This window comes from Protobothrops mucrosquamatus, unplaced genomic scaffold (genome assembly GCF_001527695.2).
Source record: "Protobothrops mucrosquamatus isolate PMUCROS unplaced genomic scaffold, P.Mucros_1.0 scaffold_170, whole genome shotgun sequence".
NCBI lineage: Eukaryota > Metazoa > Chordata > Lepidosauria > Squamata > Viperidae > Protobothrops > Protobothrops mucrosquamatus.
Window position 1 is genome coordinate 545,658 of NW_015386246.1, and position 16,498 is coordinate 562,155.

General features: G+C 37.0%; 1 protein-coding gene across 1 annotated transcript in view; it reads right to left on the bottom strand.

The window, feature by feature from the left end:
* EPC2 (enhancer of polycomb homolog 2) overlaps nt 1-11,615 on the bottom strand; it is a gene marked incomplete at its 5' end in the record, with an annotated part of 30,782 nt that extends 19,167 nt beyond the window's left edge. The window contains 7 exon segments of the mRNA XM_015822081.1: nt 1,159-1,248; nt 1,731-1,922; nt 3,459-3,591; nt 4,299-4,447; nt 5,783-5,989; nt 8,791-8,936; nt 11,456-11,615. Of these exon segments, the coding sequence (XP_015677567.1) occupies nt 1,159-1,248; nt 1,731-1,922; nt 3,459-3,591; nt 4,299-4,447; nt 5,783-5,989; nt 8,791-8,936; nt 11,456-11,615 (1,077 nt within the window).
* Nucleotides 11,616-16,498: the final 4,883 nt, after the last annotated feature.

The following is a 16,498-nucleotide window of genomic DNA, read 5'->3' on the forward strand; positions in this document are numbered from 1 at the left end:
ACCCGGAGACTCCAACTGGTCCAGAATGCGGCCGCGCGGGCGGTGTTGGGAGGGACTCGTCGCTCCCATGTGACACCGCTGCTGCGCGAGCTGCACTGGTTACCAGTGGTCTTCCGGGTGCGCTTTAAGGTGTTAGTTACCACCTTTAAAGCGCTCCATGGCATCGGACCTGGCTACCTCCGAGACCGCCTTCTGCCACGGATTCCCTCCCATAGACCGGTATGCTCCCACAGAGCGGGCCTCCTCAGGGTGCCGTCGGCCAAGCAATGTAGGCTGGCGACCCCCAGGGGGAGGGCCTTCTCTGTGGGTGCCCCCACCCTCTGGAATGAACTACCCCCCGAGATCCGGATGATTCCGGATCTCCTTACTTTCCGCCGCGCCCTCAAGACATGGTTTTTTCAGCAAGCGGGCCTGACCTAGGGAGGATTTTAGGTAGGGATAATTTTAAAAGTATTTTAATCGGAAACACAGCTGGTAATATTTGGTTTTAATTCGGCTTTTATCGGGGTTTATTTTTTGTATTTCTGTATTTTTGTATTTTGTATTGTTTGTATTTTGTGTATACTATTTGTTTTTAATATGCTGTGAACCGCCCTGAGTCCTATGGGAGAAGGGCGGTATACAAATTAAATTATCTATCTATCTATCTACTTCATTCCAATCCAAGAATAGACACAGTATTCTTACAGGGAAAGAATGACTAGCTGCACTGATCCGTTAACATTAGGAAAACTATTTGTTTTATTTTATTAAACAAATTTATACAGCCGCCCAACTCACACACACATTGATACTATACAGCCCAAGATATAATCCAATTACAGTCCTGTAATTCAGTTAAGTCTATATCAATAATTAAAAGCAACCAGCAATTTTGTCCTCTAGTATACTGTATCTTAAAATACTTCAACAACATCTTCAGGTTCACAACTTGTCAAATTGAGTAGCCTTCACTAACAATACTACAACTAATATGGATCTGAAGCAAGTTCATTCATAAATAAAAATCGTTCTAAAACACCTGGAGTAAAAAGGAAGTAGAGAAAGAAGGATAATTTTAACAAAGAAAAGATCAAAAATATGTTTTTCTTTTGACCAAAAATCAATAGTTTGTGCTACAAAATTATTATCATTTTTAAAAAAAGTAAAAATCCTTACAGCAAAATATTGGCATCCTGCTCTTCTTCTGAATGCACAGGCTCCATCAGGATCATTTTCTTCTTCTGGCTCAGATATTGGTGAGGATACCTAGAAGCCAAAGAAAACTAATTTAAAAACAAGATTAGTTTTATCATTCCTGGTGAATATTTCATTCCTTGGCTATGCAATTCAACATATTTAAACCCAGGAAATAGACATTTAAAAGTAAAAATGAAATTCAACAACAGCTTCTGAAAAGGCTTCTTGATAATAGTTTGTATTACATTCAGAGAGATCAAACGCCCAAAGATCCCAGTGAATTTTCAAAAACTCAGCTAGGTAGGTTTTACTTATTTTTACAAACCTAACCTTTCTTTGGATTCAACATTAATGTTAATATAATGTATGGTATTTTATCCAAATGTACCTTTAGTCACAAATCCTTTTTTTTTTTAATTTTAGAAAGAAAACCTTTCAAATTTACATTGCTTCCCCCTCAACCCACCCCTGTTTCTATCCAAATATAAATCAGGATTCTTCCACTTACATATAAAAAAGATCTGCTTTATAATGTGGCTGACATGTATTACCTGGGGGAATTCATCTTCATCTGAACTGTGGAAGTCATATTGTTTGATATCACTTTTACTGATCACAGGCAAGGGCTCAGTAGTAGACTGCGGAGGATTTATTACACTCTCAAGTTTAGGCTTCTTTGGATATTTCTTCTTTTGACGGACAACATCAGACACTTCCTCTTTTAGAGATGAATGGTGAGCATGCTGTTTGTATACAGTAAATTTTGGACAAAACCCCCCACATTGTTAATCATTACCTGATTTTCATGAGATAGTAAATAACTTTTTCTCCAATTGCTCCCCCCAATTATATTTACAAACTCCGAATAAGCAGTACTCAGAGCATATATTATCCAAAGATTTAGATATATTATTTATTGTATTTATCTTATGTATCGTTTTAAACTATCATTTTAACTAACATTTTAAACATTTAGTATTTTTAAAGAATTTGTGTCTAGTATGTGATGTTTCTCCCCAGTGAAAAACATCATTTCAAAAGGATCTTTCTCCTCTCTTCAAATTTAATTTAAAAACAGCTAAAGCAATATTACATTTTTAAGATTTAGATGAGCTTAGCATGGAAAATAAGAATAGCCCAAATAAAGAGTGGTAAGTGCCTACAATCTAATAACCACTAGATGTCATCAAAGTTAAAAAATAAATACCAACATTTAAACAAATCTAATATTTTAAAAAATATTTGGAAATTTTCAAAAACAATGTAATGATATTTCCTATAAATAATGGAAACCTAAATGCTGGTAAGCATGGCAATTAATCTCTGAAATAAGTACAATTCCACTATTACATGGATATGACTAATGTGTTAGAAGATTTTGTTAAAATTGTTAAATAGATCATCAAATAATTAACATGTACTGAAACATTTTTGTAATCATAAAATTGTCACAAACATATTTTAATGATTTTTAAAGAATCCTAATGATGCATTTATCATGATATTTAGAAGCAAAACTAAATCAAAATACTAGTGTGAAAATGTATAAGAGGCAATATTATTCTGTCAGAGATATGTTTAATGTAGAGTGGGCGGGCAATCCAAAGCCTCCAAGCACCCAAAAATATATTTTTGTGGCATTTAGATACTGTGCTGTTAACAAAAATATGAAATCTTCATTGAAACTTAATACGTATACCCTGACCCACCACAAAATATACCATCCTCTGGAAATTATCTGTTCTACCATCCCAATATCTTTGGTTACAAAAAACTTTCCTTCTCTTTCACTAACAATTGTTCAGCTTTTGAGGAATAAGTAGATGCAATTAAGAAAAACTATCTAGCATAAAGTTGTGAAAATGCTGTGTAATGGGTTATATATGCAAGCTTAAATACACTAACTGATATTCTTACAAGGGTATCAGTGAGATTGGCACAAACAGTAGGAACTATGCACTAGCATTAACAATACTGAATCTGAAGTTGTTAACGCTCTAAATTCAAAAACTGCCAGTTTCCCAGATCAATTAAAGTTGATTTTCAAACAGCTAGTATCATATAACTGATTGCATTTATTTACTGTCTAATGTACAGAATGCTCAATTTAAATTTATTTTTATTTTGCTTCGATTTCATCAATGGAAATAAACATAACAGGATAGGAGAAAAGAACCATTAACTGTATGTTTGAAAAGCCTCTCATACTTCCCACATTAACTAGCTGAAACATCCCTCTAATTAAGCAATAAATATAACCACTAAAGTCATTTACCTACCTTAACTTTACATTCTTGAACTTTGTGATGATTTCCATTATGAAGTGCTGCAGGAGTGGTGTTCATCTCTTTCTCAGTTGAATTAAGCTTAACTTCATTAAGTATTTCTCCTCCATAATCACCCAAATGATATCTTTTAAAAGAGTGAGAGAGCTTATAGATCATAGAGATAGCACAATAAATGAATCTTTTTGAGAAATGTTTTTATTTTGCACAAATCCTACAACCAGTTCTGATCGTCTTTTAAAAGACAGAAGAGCAGATGAGAAATATTATTTTGCTTAAGATCCTTTTACGACCGATGAAAGATGGTATAATATTTTACACAAGCTGCTATATTTGTTAATTAAAGCAACTGCATTTAACAGGTTAAATATACTACAGATAATCCTCAATTTATGATAATAACTGGACCCAGAATAATAGTTGTAAATTGAGGTATAACAGATTTGCCTGAATTTGAAATTATGACCATTTTTATTATCTTTGTTAAGCGAATACAGCAGTCATTACGTGAATCATTTTCCCTAATGGGTGGAGGGGTTTTGCCAGAAACCAGAAATAACAAAAAACGCAGCAAATCAGTCACATGACTGCAGAATTCTGCAACTGGCCATAAAGGCAAGCCAGTAACCAGGACCTCAAAATGTAATCATGTGACTGCAGGGTGTGGGTGTCCACCATAATTCTGAAAACAGATCATTAGAAGCTCTCTGGCGATCCTTCGTAATTTTGAACAATCATTAAGCAACTGGTCTTAAGTTGAGGACCACCCATATACCATTTAGAATGCGATATGATCTTTCTTGATAAGAGTGATTAACTTGGAAAAAGTTTTACCTTTTCTCTACAACTTCTAATGTCAAATGTAGTAACTCCCGTTTTGTTTTCTCTCGTCTCTTAATCATCTCTAAAATTGTTATGGCTCTACTGAACTCTCGTCTTAGTTTCAGCATCTTCTCATAAGAGGCTTCATCATTTTTTCGATTCTGTTAGAAAGAAGTATCTGAATGAAAAATATATCTCGAAGATGTAGTCAGACCAAGTTTAAACTTAACTTTACATAGCTTTTAATAATACTGAATAATATTTGGAGGGGTTAAGCCAGAATATTTGAAGCCGAACTGTCATTCTTCATTGCAGCTTCTGGAACAATCAAGGGATAAAAAACCATGCAGAATTGGAAATGCCAGTCTGAGAAGGGAGGGAGGAATCACCAGAATCATCTTGCCTAAGAGAGAGATTCTTTTTGCGGAACACACTTTTAGATCCAATCTTTAATGAACAAATATGTAAAAAATACTTGTCTGGTGAATTTAAATACTAAATAAATACTAAATTATGTCTGTTTATATTATGTCTGTTTGTATTCATGTATCTTTTTTCACGAGCTCCAGGGATTTCTATGTCATGTATATACTATACTTGCCATTTTATTTGAGAAAGGAAACTATTTTTTAAAATTATGCTTTAAAATTAAATATCCCAAGCACCCTATGAATTCATATAATGAGTCATGCATATCCAAATCCAAATATCTCAAAAATCATGAAAATACAATAAATTCGTAGAGGTATTTTAGTACTATAATGTAGTATCTCATGAGTTTCCACAATCTTACATTTGGGCAATTAAAGAAGTTGGCCTAGGTATGCCAACACCCACAGCTATCACAATAAAGCCCTCTCGTGTCACTTTCTCACAAATTCCATTCAACCAAAGCATATGTTAAACAGCCTACTAAAGTTTGCTATGCATGTTCTTAAAATTCGTATGTGTATGTGCTTGTTGAATGTATATGCATACAATAATTTAACACATGCCTTAATGAATTCATTTGCCTTTCAAAGAAAAGGTAAAATAGTGGTTTGGATATAAAGTTGTCTGCGATCCATAAAATAAATGTTTTATGTGCAGTCTGATCCACCAGGAAAATATGAGGGTAAATGTCCCACAATTAGATAAAGGGACACTCAATTCTCATAGCAGCTCCTTACAAAAACCCACATATTAAGAGCAGTAAATTATTTTCTGAGAAAGATTGTATTATTTATTTACTTTTATTCAGATTGTACGTCTTTTAATAAGGGATAAGTTCTCAAAATGGATAGTAACTTAGTGTGTAAGCAGTATTTAAAAAGCACACATGCAACTTTTCGGGGGGGGGGGAAATGCCCGCTAAATTCAGTAACCGGTTGCAGCACATTTAGCAGCAATAAATTGCTTACTGAAGTTTGTAGTCAGTTTTTCACATTGCTATGTAGACATTTGGGGCCATTCTTCAATAGCGACACGCTGAAAACCTGCTGAATTGAGAAAATTACCTTTCTTGTCTGCATTTTCTCAGTTCTCCTCCGAAAAGCCACATAGGGATCATTGTTGGTAGAACCATCTCTTTTCTCTTGTTTGATTTGGGGGATGAGGGATGGCCCTCGGCAGTTCTTACGTTTCCTTACCCAGTAGTCATAGACAGCCTTAATAAGATAATCATCCTCATTTAGCAGCAATTTAGCTTCCTGAAGTGTTACAAGCTGAAAAAGATACAAAAACATATTTCTATAACAATCACGTTAGAGATTTTAGTAGCTGTTCTTCACAATAATTCAAGATGTGAATTTTGTATGAAGAAACGTAGAGACAATACCGTATGTATATAAGCACAGTTAACATAATACATTTCTCCAAAATTTCTTCATGTACTTACAACTAATAAGAGAAATGTATTATGTTAACTGTGTTTATGTATGTATAGCATATCGTACATTCCCTAGATACATCCTCTGCAGCTCTTGCATGGCAATTTAAAAAAAAAAAAAAAGCACAAGGAAATTGGTCATACTTCTAGTAGCAAATACTACTGTAATCATTGGAATGACACAACAGAATACAATACAATTAGCCTCATCAACACGCGTATAAATTATCAAGAACTAAAACCTAACTTGTCTACAATTTTAAATGTGAACCAAATAATTGTAATTTTATCCATCAGCTTCTCAAGTATTTAAATTAAGGTGTTAAATTTTCCCTATGTCTAAGAAAGATTTTCAAGAGTTATTGCATATTTTTTTATTTTATTCTTCTTAGGAGCTTAGCAAGTACTTTTGAATTTTATATCATAAAAATGGTGCGTGTATAAATGCCTTAGAATTTATAGCAAATATGCTTCCAGCCTTCTAATCAGTATGAGATCTGTCCTGAATTCTAATCTATACACACAAACCCTTCAATGAATATTATTTCGCTTTCAAAACAGAATAGTCTGCAATGTTCAGATTATTTTAAAATCTATTTTTAGCTAAATCATTTCCTCTTTTTGTTGAAGGAAAAACAAACTGGAAATGTCAATCCTTCATTATATATAGGTGTGTTATTGCAATTTAAGGCTATAATATTTAGACTGATAAAAAATTTTTACTTATATGTAAAATGATTATAAAGACAATCACGATGTTTATAAATAGATTGTGTTCAAACTGAGATACAGAAAAAAACACACTGAAAGAATGAATTACGCTGTTGTGGAAATAAAAATAAGTCTGCAGGAGACGGTCTCTAGGAAGCTTTTCCGCTATGGCAAAAATGGAAGAAACCCCCAATGTACTCTGATCAAACTAAAATTAGTCCTTTCTAATTCCCCTTACAACATACGAGATTTCAGTTAGTTACAACCTATTTATATCACTGATTTAAATGGGACTTCAATGTAATTAACTTTAGATTGGAATTTATTCAGAAAACCTTTCAAACCAATTACCTAGCAACTCTTAGCTTTTCTTTCTAAAGACTTATCTATTCCCAAAATCAGATTTCTGAGCCGATATGAATTATAACTCACATTCATCCTCCCTCAAAAGTTTCTTGGTAATCTATTTCAAGGACAATATTTCTTAGATAAAATAAAGTAATTTGATCTGCTTATTTTTGTTACCTTTTTTTTAATTAAGCACCCAGAAGTTCAGGGTGGTCATGAATTCTGAAAGGTGACATCCTTACATGCAAAAATAAATTGTATGAATTGGTTCTCAATTTCCGAATGGCAGATTCATTGGTTTTACGTATTTTGTGCTGCAAGGTCTATTAAAAGTTCAAAACCCATCCCTGAAAAATTATTCTTTTTTTGTACTGATATGCATCTGCGATCTATTGACTATCATAACCACAAACAATTGTTCTTTCAAATATAAATTTCATTTAATGAAAAATTCACTTCATAGCAGAAAGACCAGACTTCTTACTTTATAGCAGCTATGTACATTTTACAGTATCCTGCATTAAAATATTACACAAAATCTAACTCAATTCCTTTCTCTTTCTGGTATTTTTAAAAGCAAATATATATTCCAGATATTTTGAATTATTTTTTTATTATGAACCAGTAGACTTTCTATTGGATTAAATTAAATAACTTCCAATCCAAAGAGTGGAGACCTATATCTATATTATAAAAGGCAATGGCAATGTTAATACAAATAAGCCAATCAGTTCAGCACACTCCTTTCCCTTTCATGCTACCTGGTCTCATTTTCTACACAAATTACAACGTAAGGATCCCAGCTTTTCTGATTTTGAAATCTTACCACTTGGCAATATCAAGAAGTTGAGGATTAATGTGTCTAAAGATTTCATGTTTTAAAGTAGAGTAACAGCTGAAAAATGTTTAGCTTCATAAAAGGTATGTGGGCCTTTTTCTACATCAACTTATTTACAATAATTAAAAAGACACTGAATTCTGGAATAATTTAAGTAATTCAAGACAATTTGAATACAGAAGTTGGAGATTAAGTGATATATGGATGGTTCATACTGGAGAAATGGACATGTATTAATCAATGAAGGAAATAACGGGTAAAATAATGTTCCCCCAATACTTCAAATGTAACATTCATGGAAATCATTGCTTTCTCATTGCATTCATCACAGCTGCAACTGGAGCACAGCCATAGTAGACTAAATCACTACCTGCCTAAAATCATCTTGTCCTCTTGTCTGAAACAGCTACTATGTGGCATAGGAAATAGCTCTCAAAGTGAAACAATTTCCACACACAAGTCAAGGCCACTAAATATTATGGTAGAGATATACACAAAGTGGGGAAAAAGAGCAGCAAAGAAAGGAAAACTCCCCAGACAAAGTACTCCTTGAATAATTTATGTCATAATATTTCTTCTTAATTTCTTTATAAAATATGAAGGATACATGTTTAGCATTTCTAGTAATAAGAAATTATTCATGCATTATAAATAAAGGCATCCGCAAAACTTATAAAAATTCAATCTTATCTGCAACTGCTATAATGAAGAGGTGGATGGGGGTGTTGAATTCATGATACCTGATTAGAACTAGCTTTTTCAAGCCTGTCTATCATAATTTCAAATTGCAGTGGTTTGATTTCCATCTTCCGATTAAGCCGATTTAATAAAGTTTCGTCTTCTGAGTCCATATCATAATCAGGTTGTTCATTGTCTAGATTAAAGGCTGAAACACAGAGAAAAAATATTTTAATTTAAAATGGCATGCTTTAATGGATATAAGTATGCTAATGAATTATATGTAGCGGGGGTGGGATTGGCTATTTAGTTCACGTATTGGAGTCAAAAGACATATTTTTATTACTGGTCAAGCCATTCCCTTCACCACTGAGGAGAAGTTAAGAAAGATTATATGTGTCAGAGCCCCAGAGCACCTGACTTGTAGAAAAATAGGTATTAAGAAACTAAGGCAATATAGCATTTTTACTTAAAAAAAAAAAGAATCATTAGGATTAATGAAAAGAAAAAAAAAGGTACAGTTTACAAAACATTTACAACAAACCAAGTTGTGAGATATTGGATCTTAATACCCTAAGTCAGTAGACTGTTGTAAACACATTTTCAAAGCCACATAATAAATTACAACAGAGATTAGAGAAAATCATACCACAATTTTAATTCAACCATGACTCTTATAATGATCACTTTACTTATCATTTCTTTACTGGTATTTAGGAAATACTAATTTTAAAAATTTGTATTGATTATTACTGATTGTATATACTAGTGATGGTGAACCTTTTAGAGACCAAGTGCCTAAAAACTGGTCCTGCCCCCGCTCCACCCCTGCTCTGCCCCGCCTGCCTGCAGGGCCACTCATCGCCTCCAGGGCTCGCTGCAGATTGTCCAGCAGCACCATGGCAGCCACGCCCTCTGCCCGCGCCCTGCAGCATCAACTGTGAGCGATGGGGCATGAGGGCAGAGTCTTGTCTACGCTGCCTGGCTGCCATGTCCTTGGCTGCACTGCTCTGCGTGGGCCATGCTCGGGGGTGACTCCTTCTCCAGGAGGGCTATTGGTAAGGAGGCGGTCACGGGGGGAGGCAAGGCTGGGGCAACGGCACGTGTGCCCACAGAGAGGGCTCCAAGTGCCGCCTCTGGCACCCGTACCATAGGTTCGCCACCCCTGGTATATACTATCTGTTAAATTAAATGCCGCCCATATTACGGTTAAATAAAAAAAGTTATATCCTGCCTTCATTTTTATAAAATTTTTGAATATAAAACAACAATGAAATCAATGTAACTAAAATAAAAAACAAAAAATTAAAATACTTTTCATTAAATTAACAAAGGCTTTGGGAAACAGATACACTTCAGCCTCTTTTCTAAAGTTTCTGATATTTGAAAGCAAATACTTCTTGTGAAGTGTATGCCATAGGCTAGGCAACACCAGAGAAGGGCCTCTCTGGCATAGCGAGCATCTTGACAGCAGAGAAATCTGACAAGTTTATTAAGCTATGATTTAAACTTTAGAGCAAGAGATAATACCCTTTCAATGCCTGGGGGTTACTCACCTCATCCAGTGTTGAGACCTTGAGTTTACAGATTTTTTTCCATGGGGGGGGATTTAAAAGTAAGCCTATTCTAAGGCTTAAAATATTAAAATAATTCTTATTGGACAGAGTACCTGCTTTCTATCCATTTCCACGCTAAAAATAAATATATAATGGATGATTTTTGCATTAAAAATGCAAAAGAAGTTTTCGAGTAAAAAATAAACTCATTAAAAACACCACAATTGTCTTCCATAATCAGCAAAATATTTAACTACTCTGGTATCAAAAAATGACAATTTATGAAATTCCTTGGAAAGCCATAGTAAAGTTTTGATGAAAACTATTCATATATCTGTCAATGAGAAAAAGCCTCTGAATAAGTAAGTTACATTTTAATCACCACACTTTTATTATGATAAAATCTATTCTTATCAAATTTTCTAAACACAAGCACAGTTCCAAATACGGAAGAATGCAAATTACGTTCCTGAAATAATCAGTTTAAATCTTAGTTATTTGCTTCCCTCCATTTAAGAATTAAAATTTAGCTTTGGGCTTTCCCATCTTTCCCAAATGGATAGTTAATATCAGCAAAAGTGATAAAAGATAAGCAGACAAGAAATACACTGTTTTTACACATCATCAATATGTACACACATCATTCACATACCTGTTCATGAACCTTGGTATTTTGAATTCTTTTAAAACAAAACGTAATAGGACAGGATAATATAAAAACGATAGCAAAGCAGAAATGTTAATATTAAAACTAATTTTAAAGATATGAAAGACCTGAACGATCTTCAGAAGTATTAAAAGGAGAACAGACTAGAAGTCAGGTAAATTTTCTTAAAAGAATTCCTATTTGCCTCATAACAAACAGGAAACCTGCAGAGAGACCTTACATTTAAGCAGGTTATCTTACACTTCTGTTGGGATCAGGCCAGTTATCAGTAAGACAAACCAATTTTCTGAATATCAGAACATAAAATTTAGAAATTTGATGTATAAGTACTTTAGTCCACAAAAATAAGAAAACAGATTGTTCCTTTACAATGTGAATTTAATAATAACTTCCTTCTCTTCAAGACAAACACCCAAATCTCTCTGAAAATACCTTCCTTCTCATTCTGTGGTTTTGACAGGCAATTAAAAAAAATAAACAAACAGTAGTTAATGCTGAACTTACGTTGAATATGAATGAACTGCTTTGGCTGTTTAAATTCTCCTTTGTACAGACGACTGTAATAGTTGACATTACTTTCTGCTTCAGGAACTGGAATAACCATATTCTCTTTCTTTTCTCTGAAGACTTGCTGTGCTGAGATTGCTCTTTGTAAATGGTGTTCCTAAAAAAAAAAAGCATACTATTTTTATAAAAGCAATATCTTGTTTTATCAAATAGAAAAAAAAGCCTAAATTGGGGGAATGCTTCCTTTTAGGACACTAAAATACAATACTTGTCCTTAAATTTAGGACAATTTTGGAGAAATAAAAATCTTCATTAGGTATTTTCACACGAGGATATAAATTACATTTGGTGGGAAGGGAAGAGGGTGAATCCAGATAATATACAGCAAAGGCTTGACCTAAGTTCTTGATTGTTCCGCTAATTCAAAATATCTTCAAGATAAAAGTCTGGAAAAATTATTTACCCACTCTTCTAAAACCACAAATAAATAACATAAATATGTGTGGACAGGCATTCTAAAAAACAGCTTTAAGAGCAACAGACCATTGTAAAGTTTTTCCCAAGACAGATGTTGTGAGAAGAAGATACTTGGCAAAAAACAAAAATGTGTGAAGAATGGGGAAAGCAGAGCAAAGGCTGATGCTCATTTTCTGCAATGTAACAGAGAAATAATAAAACAGACTTAGCGTCTATGCAGGTTCTCAGTCATCTAGGTATGGTTGTCCCAAAGGTGCTTTTTTCAGGAGGCAACTGGACTTTCTTGTGTTTCTTTTGAAGACGTTTCGCTTCTCATCCAAGAAGCTTCTTCAGCTCTGACTAGATCAGGGGTAGGCAAGCCAAAACACTCAAAGAGCCACTTGGACCCATTTCCCACCAAAAACAAAACACTGGGAGCCGCAAAACCCTTTTGATATCTAAAATGAAGATAACACTGCATATATCCTTTTTTACCTTTATATAAAGGATATATGCAGTGTTATCTTCATTTTAGATGTCAAAAGGGTCTGTCTCTCTCTCCCTCCCTCTCCCTCTCTCTCTTTCTGCCCTTGGTCTACCAGTCCTCTTCCCCCACTCTCTTTCTTTCTCTCTCTCTTTCTTTCTCTCTCTCTCTCCCTCCCTCCCTCTCTCTCTCTTTCTCTCCCCCCTTCTCTCTCCCTCTTTCCGATCTTCTGCTCACCTGGCAAGCTGGCTTCAAGCTGTTCTCCAACAAGCTCAGGGGTAGGCAAATCTCAGCTCTTTTATGACTCATGGACTTCAACTCCCAGAATTCCTGAACCAGCATAGCTGGGCTAGCTAGCTCTCTCCTGCCCTTCCTGCTTCCTGTTTCCTGCTTCCTGCAGAGACGCAGCCAAGGCAGGAGCCCCGCCCAGAAAGCTTGTCGGCTCGTCGAACAGGGTGAGGCCACTCTCTTTTTTACACACACACACACACACACAGAGAGAGAGAGAGAGAGAGAGAGAGAGAGAGAGAGAGAGAGAGAGAGAGAGAGAGAGAGAGAGAGAGAGAGAGAAGGGAAGCGCAAATGCCTCTGTCTCTGTCTCTCTCTGCAAATGGCAGAGGAGGCTGGGAGCCGCAGGGGAAGGCTCAAAGAGCCGCATGTGGCTCTGGAGCCGTAGGTTGCCGACCTGTGAACTAGATGGTGGAGAGTGGAAGGATTTATGTCTGCTCAGTCTCCACCATCTAGTCAGAGCTGAAGAAGCTTCTTGGATGAGAAGCGAAACGTCTTCAGAAGAAACATAAGAAAGTCTAGCTGCCTCCTGAAAAAAACATCTTTGGGATGTTAAACAGAAACTCTTGCAGAACTTAAAGCTCAAACAGCATATCTAGTAATCAATATATTGAAACATTTAAATATTTTAAAATATTATTAAGGACCAGATCTAAGTCTCTCTCCTTATAACATAGAAACTAAGTTATTCCCTCTCAAAGTAAAAAAATAATTCCAAGATTCATTTTTAAAACAAATCCCTTTCCCCCACTTCATCAGACATGAACTCTAATACCACAAATATAAATGATCTATCTGTGCAAAAAAGAGATTTTTCAGTTTCTCAAGAGATCTTACATAATTTATTTTGAATCCTTTGTATACCCTTTACATTTCAATTTAGACTGCTTCTCACAATATTTCTATATAAACTTTTTAATACACATGAAGACACAAGAGAAGATTCCCTAAAATATACATAAGAAAGATAAGCAAATGTGCTACACAGGTAGTCCTCGAATTACACCCATTTGTTAAGTGAACGTTCGAAGTTACAACAGCACTGAAAAAATGGACTTATAACCATTTTTCACACTTACTACCATTGCAGTATCCCCACAGTCAGCAGTTCAAAATTCAGATACTTGGTAACTGGTTGATATTTATGATGGTTACAATGTCCCGGGTTCATGCAATTATCTTTTGCAACCTCTGACAAGCAAATGGGGAAGACAGATTAATTTAATAACCATGTTACTAACTTACTTAACAACTACAGTGATTCACTTAACTGTGGCAAGAAAGGTAGTAAAATGGGGCAAAACTCAACTGTTTCATTTAGCAACAGAAATTTAGGACTCAACTGTGGTTTTAAGTCAAGGACTACTAAGTATATAACTATATTTAGTAGAATATGTATCTATGAGATTGTTGAAAGTAAAACCCTCAAACAAATTAGCATTTTTAAAGTAACTTAGACATTAGAAACTTATATTACATAATGAAACAGAGATTAAATTCATGATTTGCAAAAGATCGTGTAATTTTGCTGCAAATTATCATTGCTAACTATGAACCAACTCATAGAAAACTATCTCCTGTAATCAATTTCTGAGCTGTTTCAAAGAATATCATAATTCAAGAAATTTCATCAATACAATTTTCAACTCTACCCAATAGTGTAACAGTTTCATAATAAAGCAGACTCCACTAAATGGGGCGTGTCTTACCTGTACGCCTTTTCTCAGCATGGAGAATGTAGAATCCACGAATGGGTTAAAGAAGTCCTCTAGCCCAATTAGACCAAACCAGTCAAGTTGCCATGCCCGTGCTGGACTAGGTCACGCCCCAGTTTCGAAGAGGGCAAAGCTAATGACTGCATGACGTGTTGGCTCCCAGACTACTGACACTGACCTGATTGCGGATTTAAAGGGGAGGGGGTGGATTCTACATTCTCCATGCTGAGAAAAGGCGTTCAGGTAAGACAATGCCCCTTCTCCAGCATGGAAAGAATGTAGAATCCACAAATGAGACGTACTAAAGCCCATGTGACCCTACGGGTGGGAAGCAGGCTGGTCTAGTGTCGATGCTGTCTGAACCACCGGTTGCAAGACTCGGCAGCCGAAGGAGGCCCCTGCAGATGTAAATTTATCAAGCTTATAATGACGAATAAAGGGTGAAGGTGAAGACCACGTCGCCGCCATACAAATGTCCACAATACATGCTTGAGTATGCCACGCAGCCGATGTAGAAGCACTGCATGTGGAATGTGCTGTCAGATGCCTTGGAACCGGCAAAGATTGTGCCTGGTACGACTCTGCGATACAGGCCTTAATCCACCTGGCAATGATAGAAGACCTTCTGACCCCTAGAAGCCGGGTGGAAAGAGACAAAAAGCACCTCCGACGTGCGAAAAGCAGTTGTCCGCTTAATGTAATATCGCAGTGCTCTGCGGACATCCAGGGAATGCCACTGCCGTTCCAAGTTATGTGACGGGTTAGGACAAAAGTCCGGTAGCACGATCTCTTGTGCCCTATGAAACAGGGTGTTAACCTTGGGAATACACGAGGGGTCCAGCCGTAGGACCACTCTGTCTTGGTGAAAAATGCATAGGTCTTCCCTGACGGAAAGAGCTGCTAATTCTGAAACGCGTCTCGCCGATGTAACCGCAACTAGAAAGGTCACCTTAAGAGACAAGTGTCGTAAACTGCAAGACCTGATGGGTTCAAAAGGAGACCTTGTAATAGCTTGTAGTACTCGTGGCAACTCCCAAATGGGGTAACAATGGACTACGGGAGGTTTACTGTTTGTGACCCCTTTGATAAAGGATTGAACCCTCGGGTGCTGAGACAACAGCGCGGAATTGGCACAGGTGAAGATCGTGGATAGGGCCGCCACCTGCCTACGTATAGTGTTGGGTGCTAGGCCCTTGTCCAGGCCTTCCAAAAGATATTCAAGTATCCGCGGAATGGTAACCGAGGAGATGGCCAAATTATTTTGTTCACACCATCGAAAGAAGTTTCTCCAAGTGGCATCGTAGATTCGATCCGTCGCCGGCCGCCGAGAAGTCTGAATCATTGAGCTCACCTCGAGGAGTATGAACCCCGTGTCAGGAACTGGCGTTCAGATGCCAGACGGCTAGCTGGAGCCACTGCGGGTCCGGGTGTTGTATGACCCTTTGTAACAGGACTATCCGATCTGGAGGAATCCTCCACGAAGGAGCTACAGCGAGGCTCACGAGATCCGTGAACCATGGTCGCCTTGGCCAGTGTGTGGCCACGAATATCAGCTCCGCTTTTTCCAGTAACAGTTTCCTAATGACTGCCGGAATCAGGGGGAAAGGTGGGAAGGCATATAGTAGACCCTCCGGCCAAGGACTGTGGAGGGCATCTGCTCTCTCCGACCCCTGAGAGGGGAAACGGGAGAAGAAACATGGGAGTTGGTCGTTCGCTGGAGAAGCGAATAGATCGATACTCGGTTGACCAAATCTCTACGCGATCTCCCTAAAGAGACGTGGATGCAGGCGCCATTCTGAGTGGTCTACCGTAGAGCGGCTCAGATAATCCGCCTGCCGGGTCGCCTCCCTTGAAATGTGCTCTGCCTTTAGGGAAAGGAGATTCCGCTCCGCCCATGACCCCAGTAACCGAGCCTCGGACATTAGGGACCGAGAACGAGTGCCGCCCAGCCGGTTCACATGGGCTTTCGCCGCCACATTGTCCATCAGGACCAACACGTGGCACCCCGCAATCGTGTTGCGGAAGTGGCGAAGTGCCAGGTGTATAGCCCTGAGTTCCAGCCAGTTGATGTTTTGTTTGAGGTCCCGCCGGGACTAC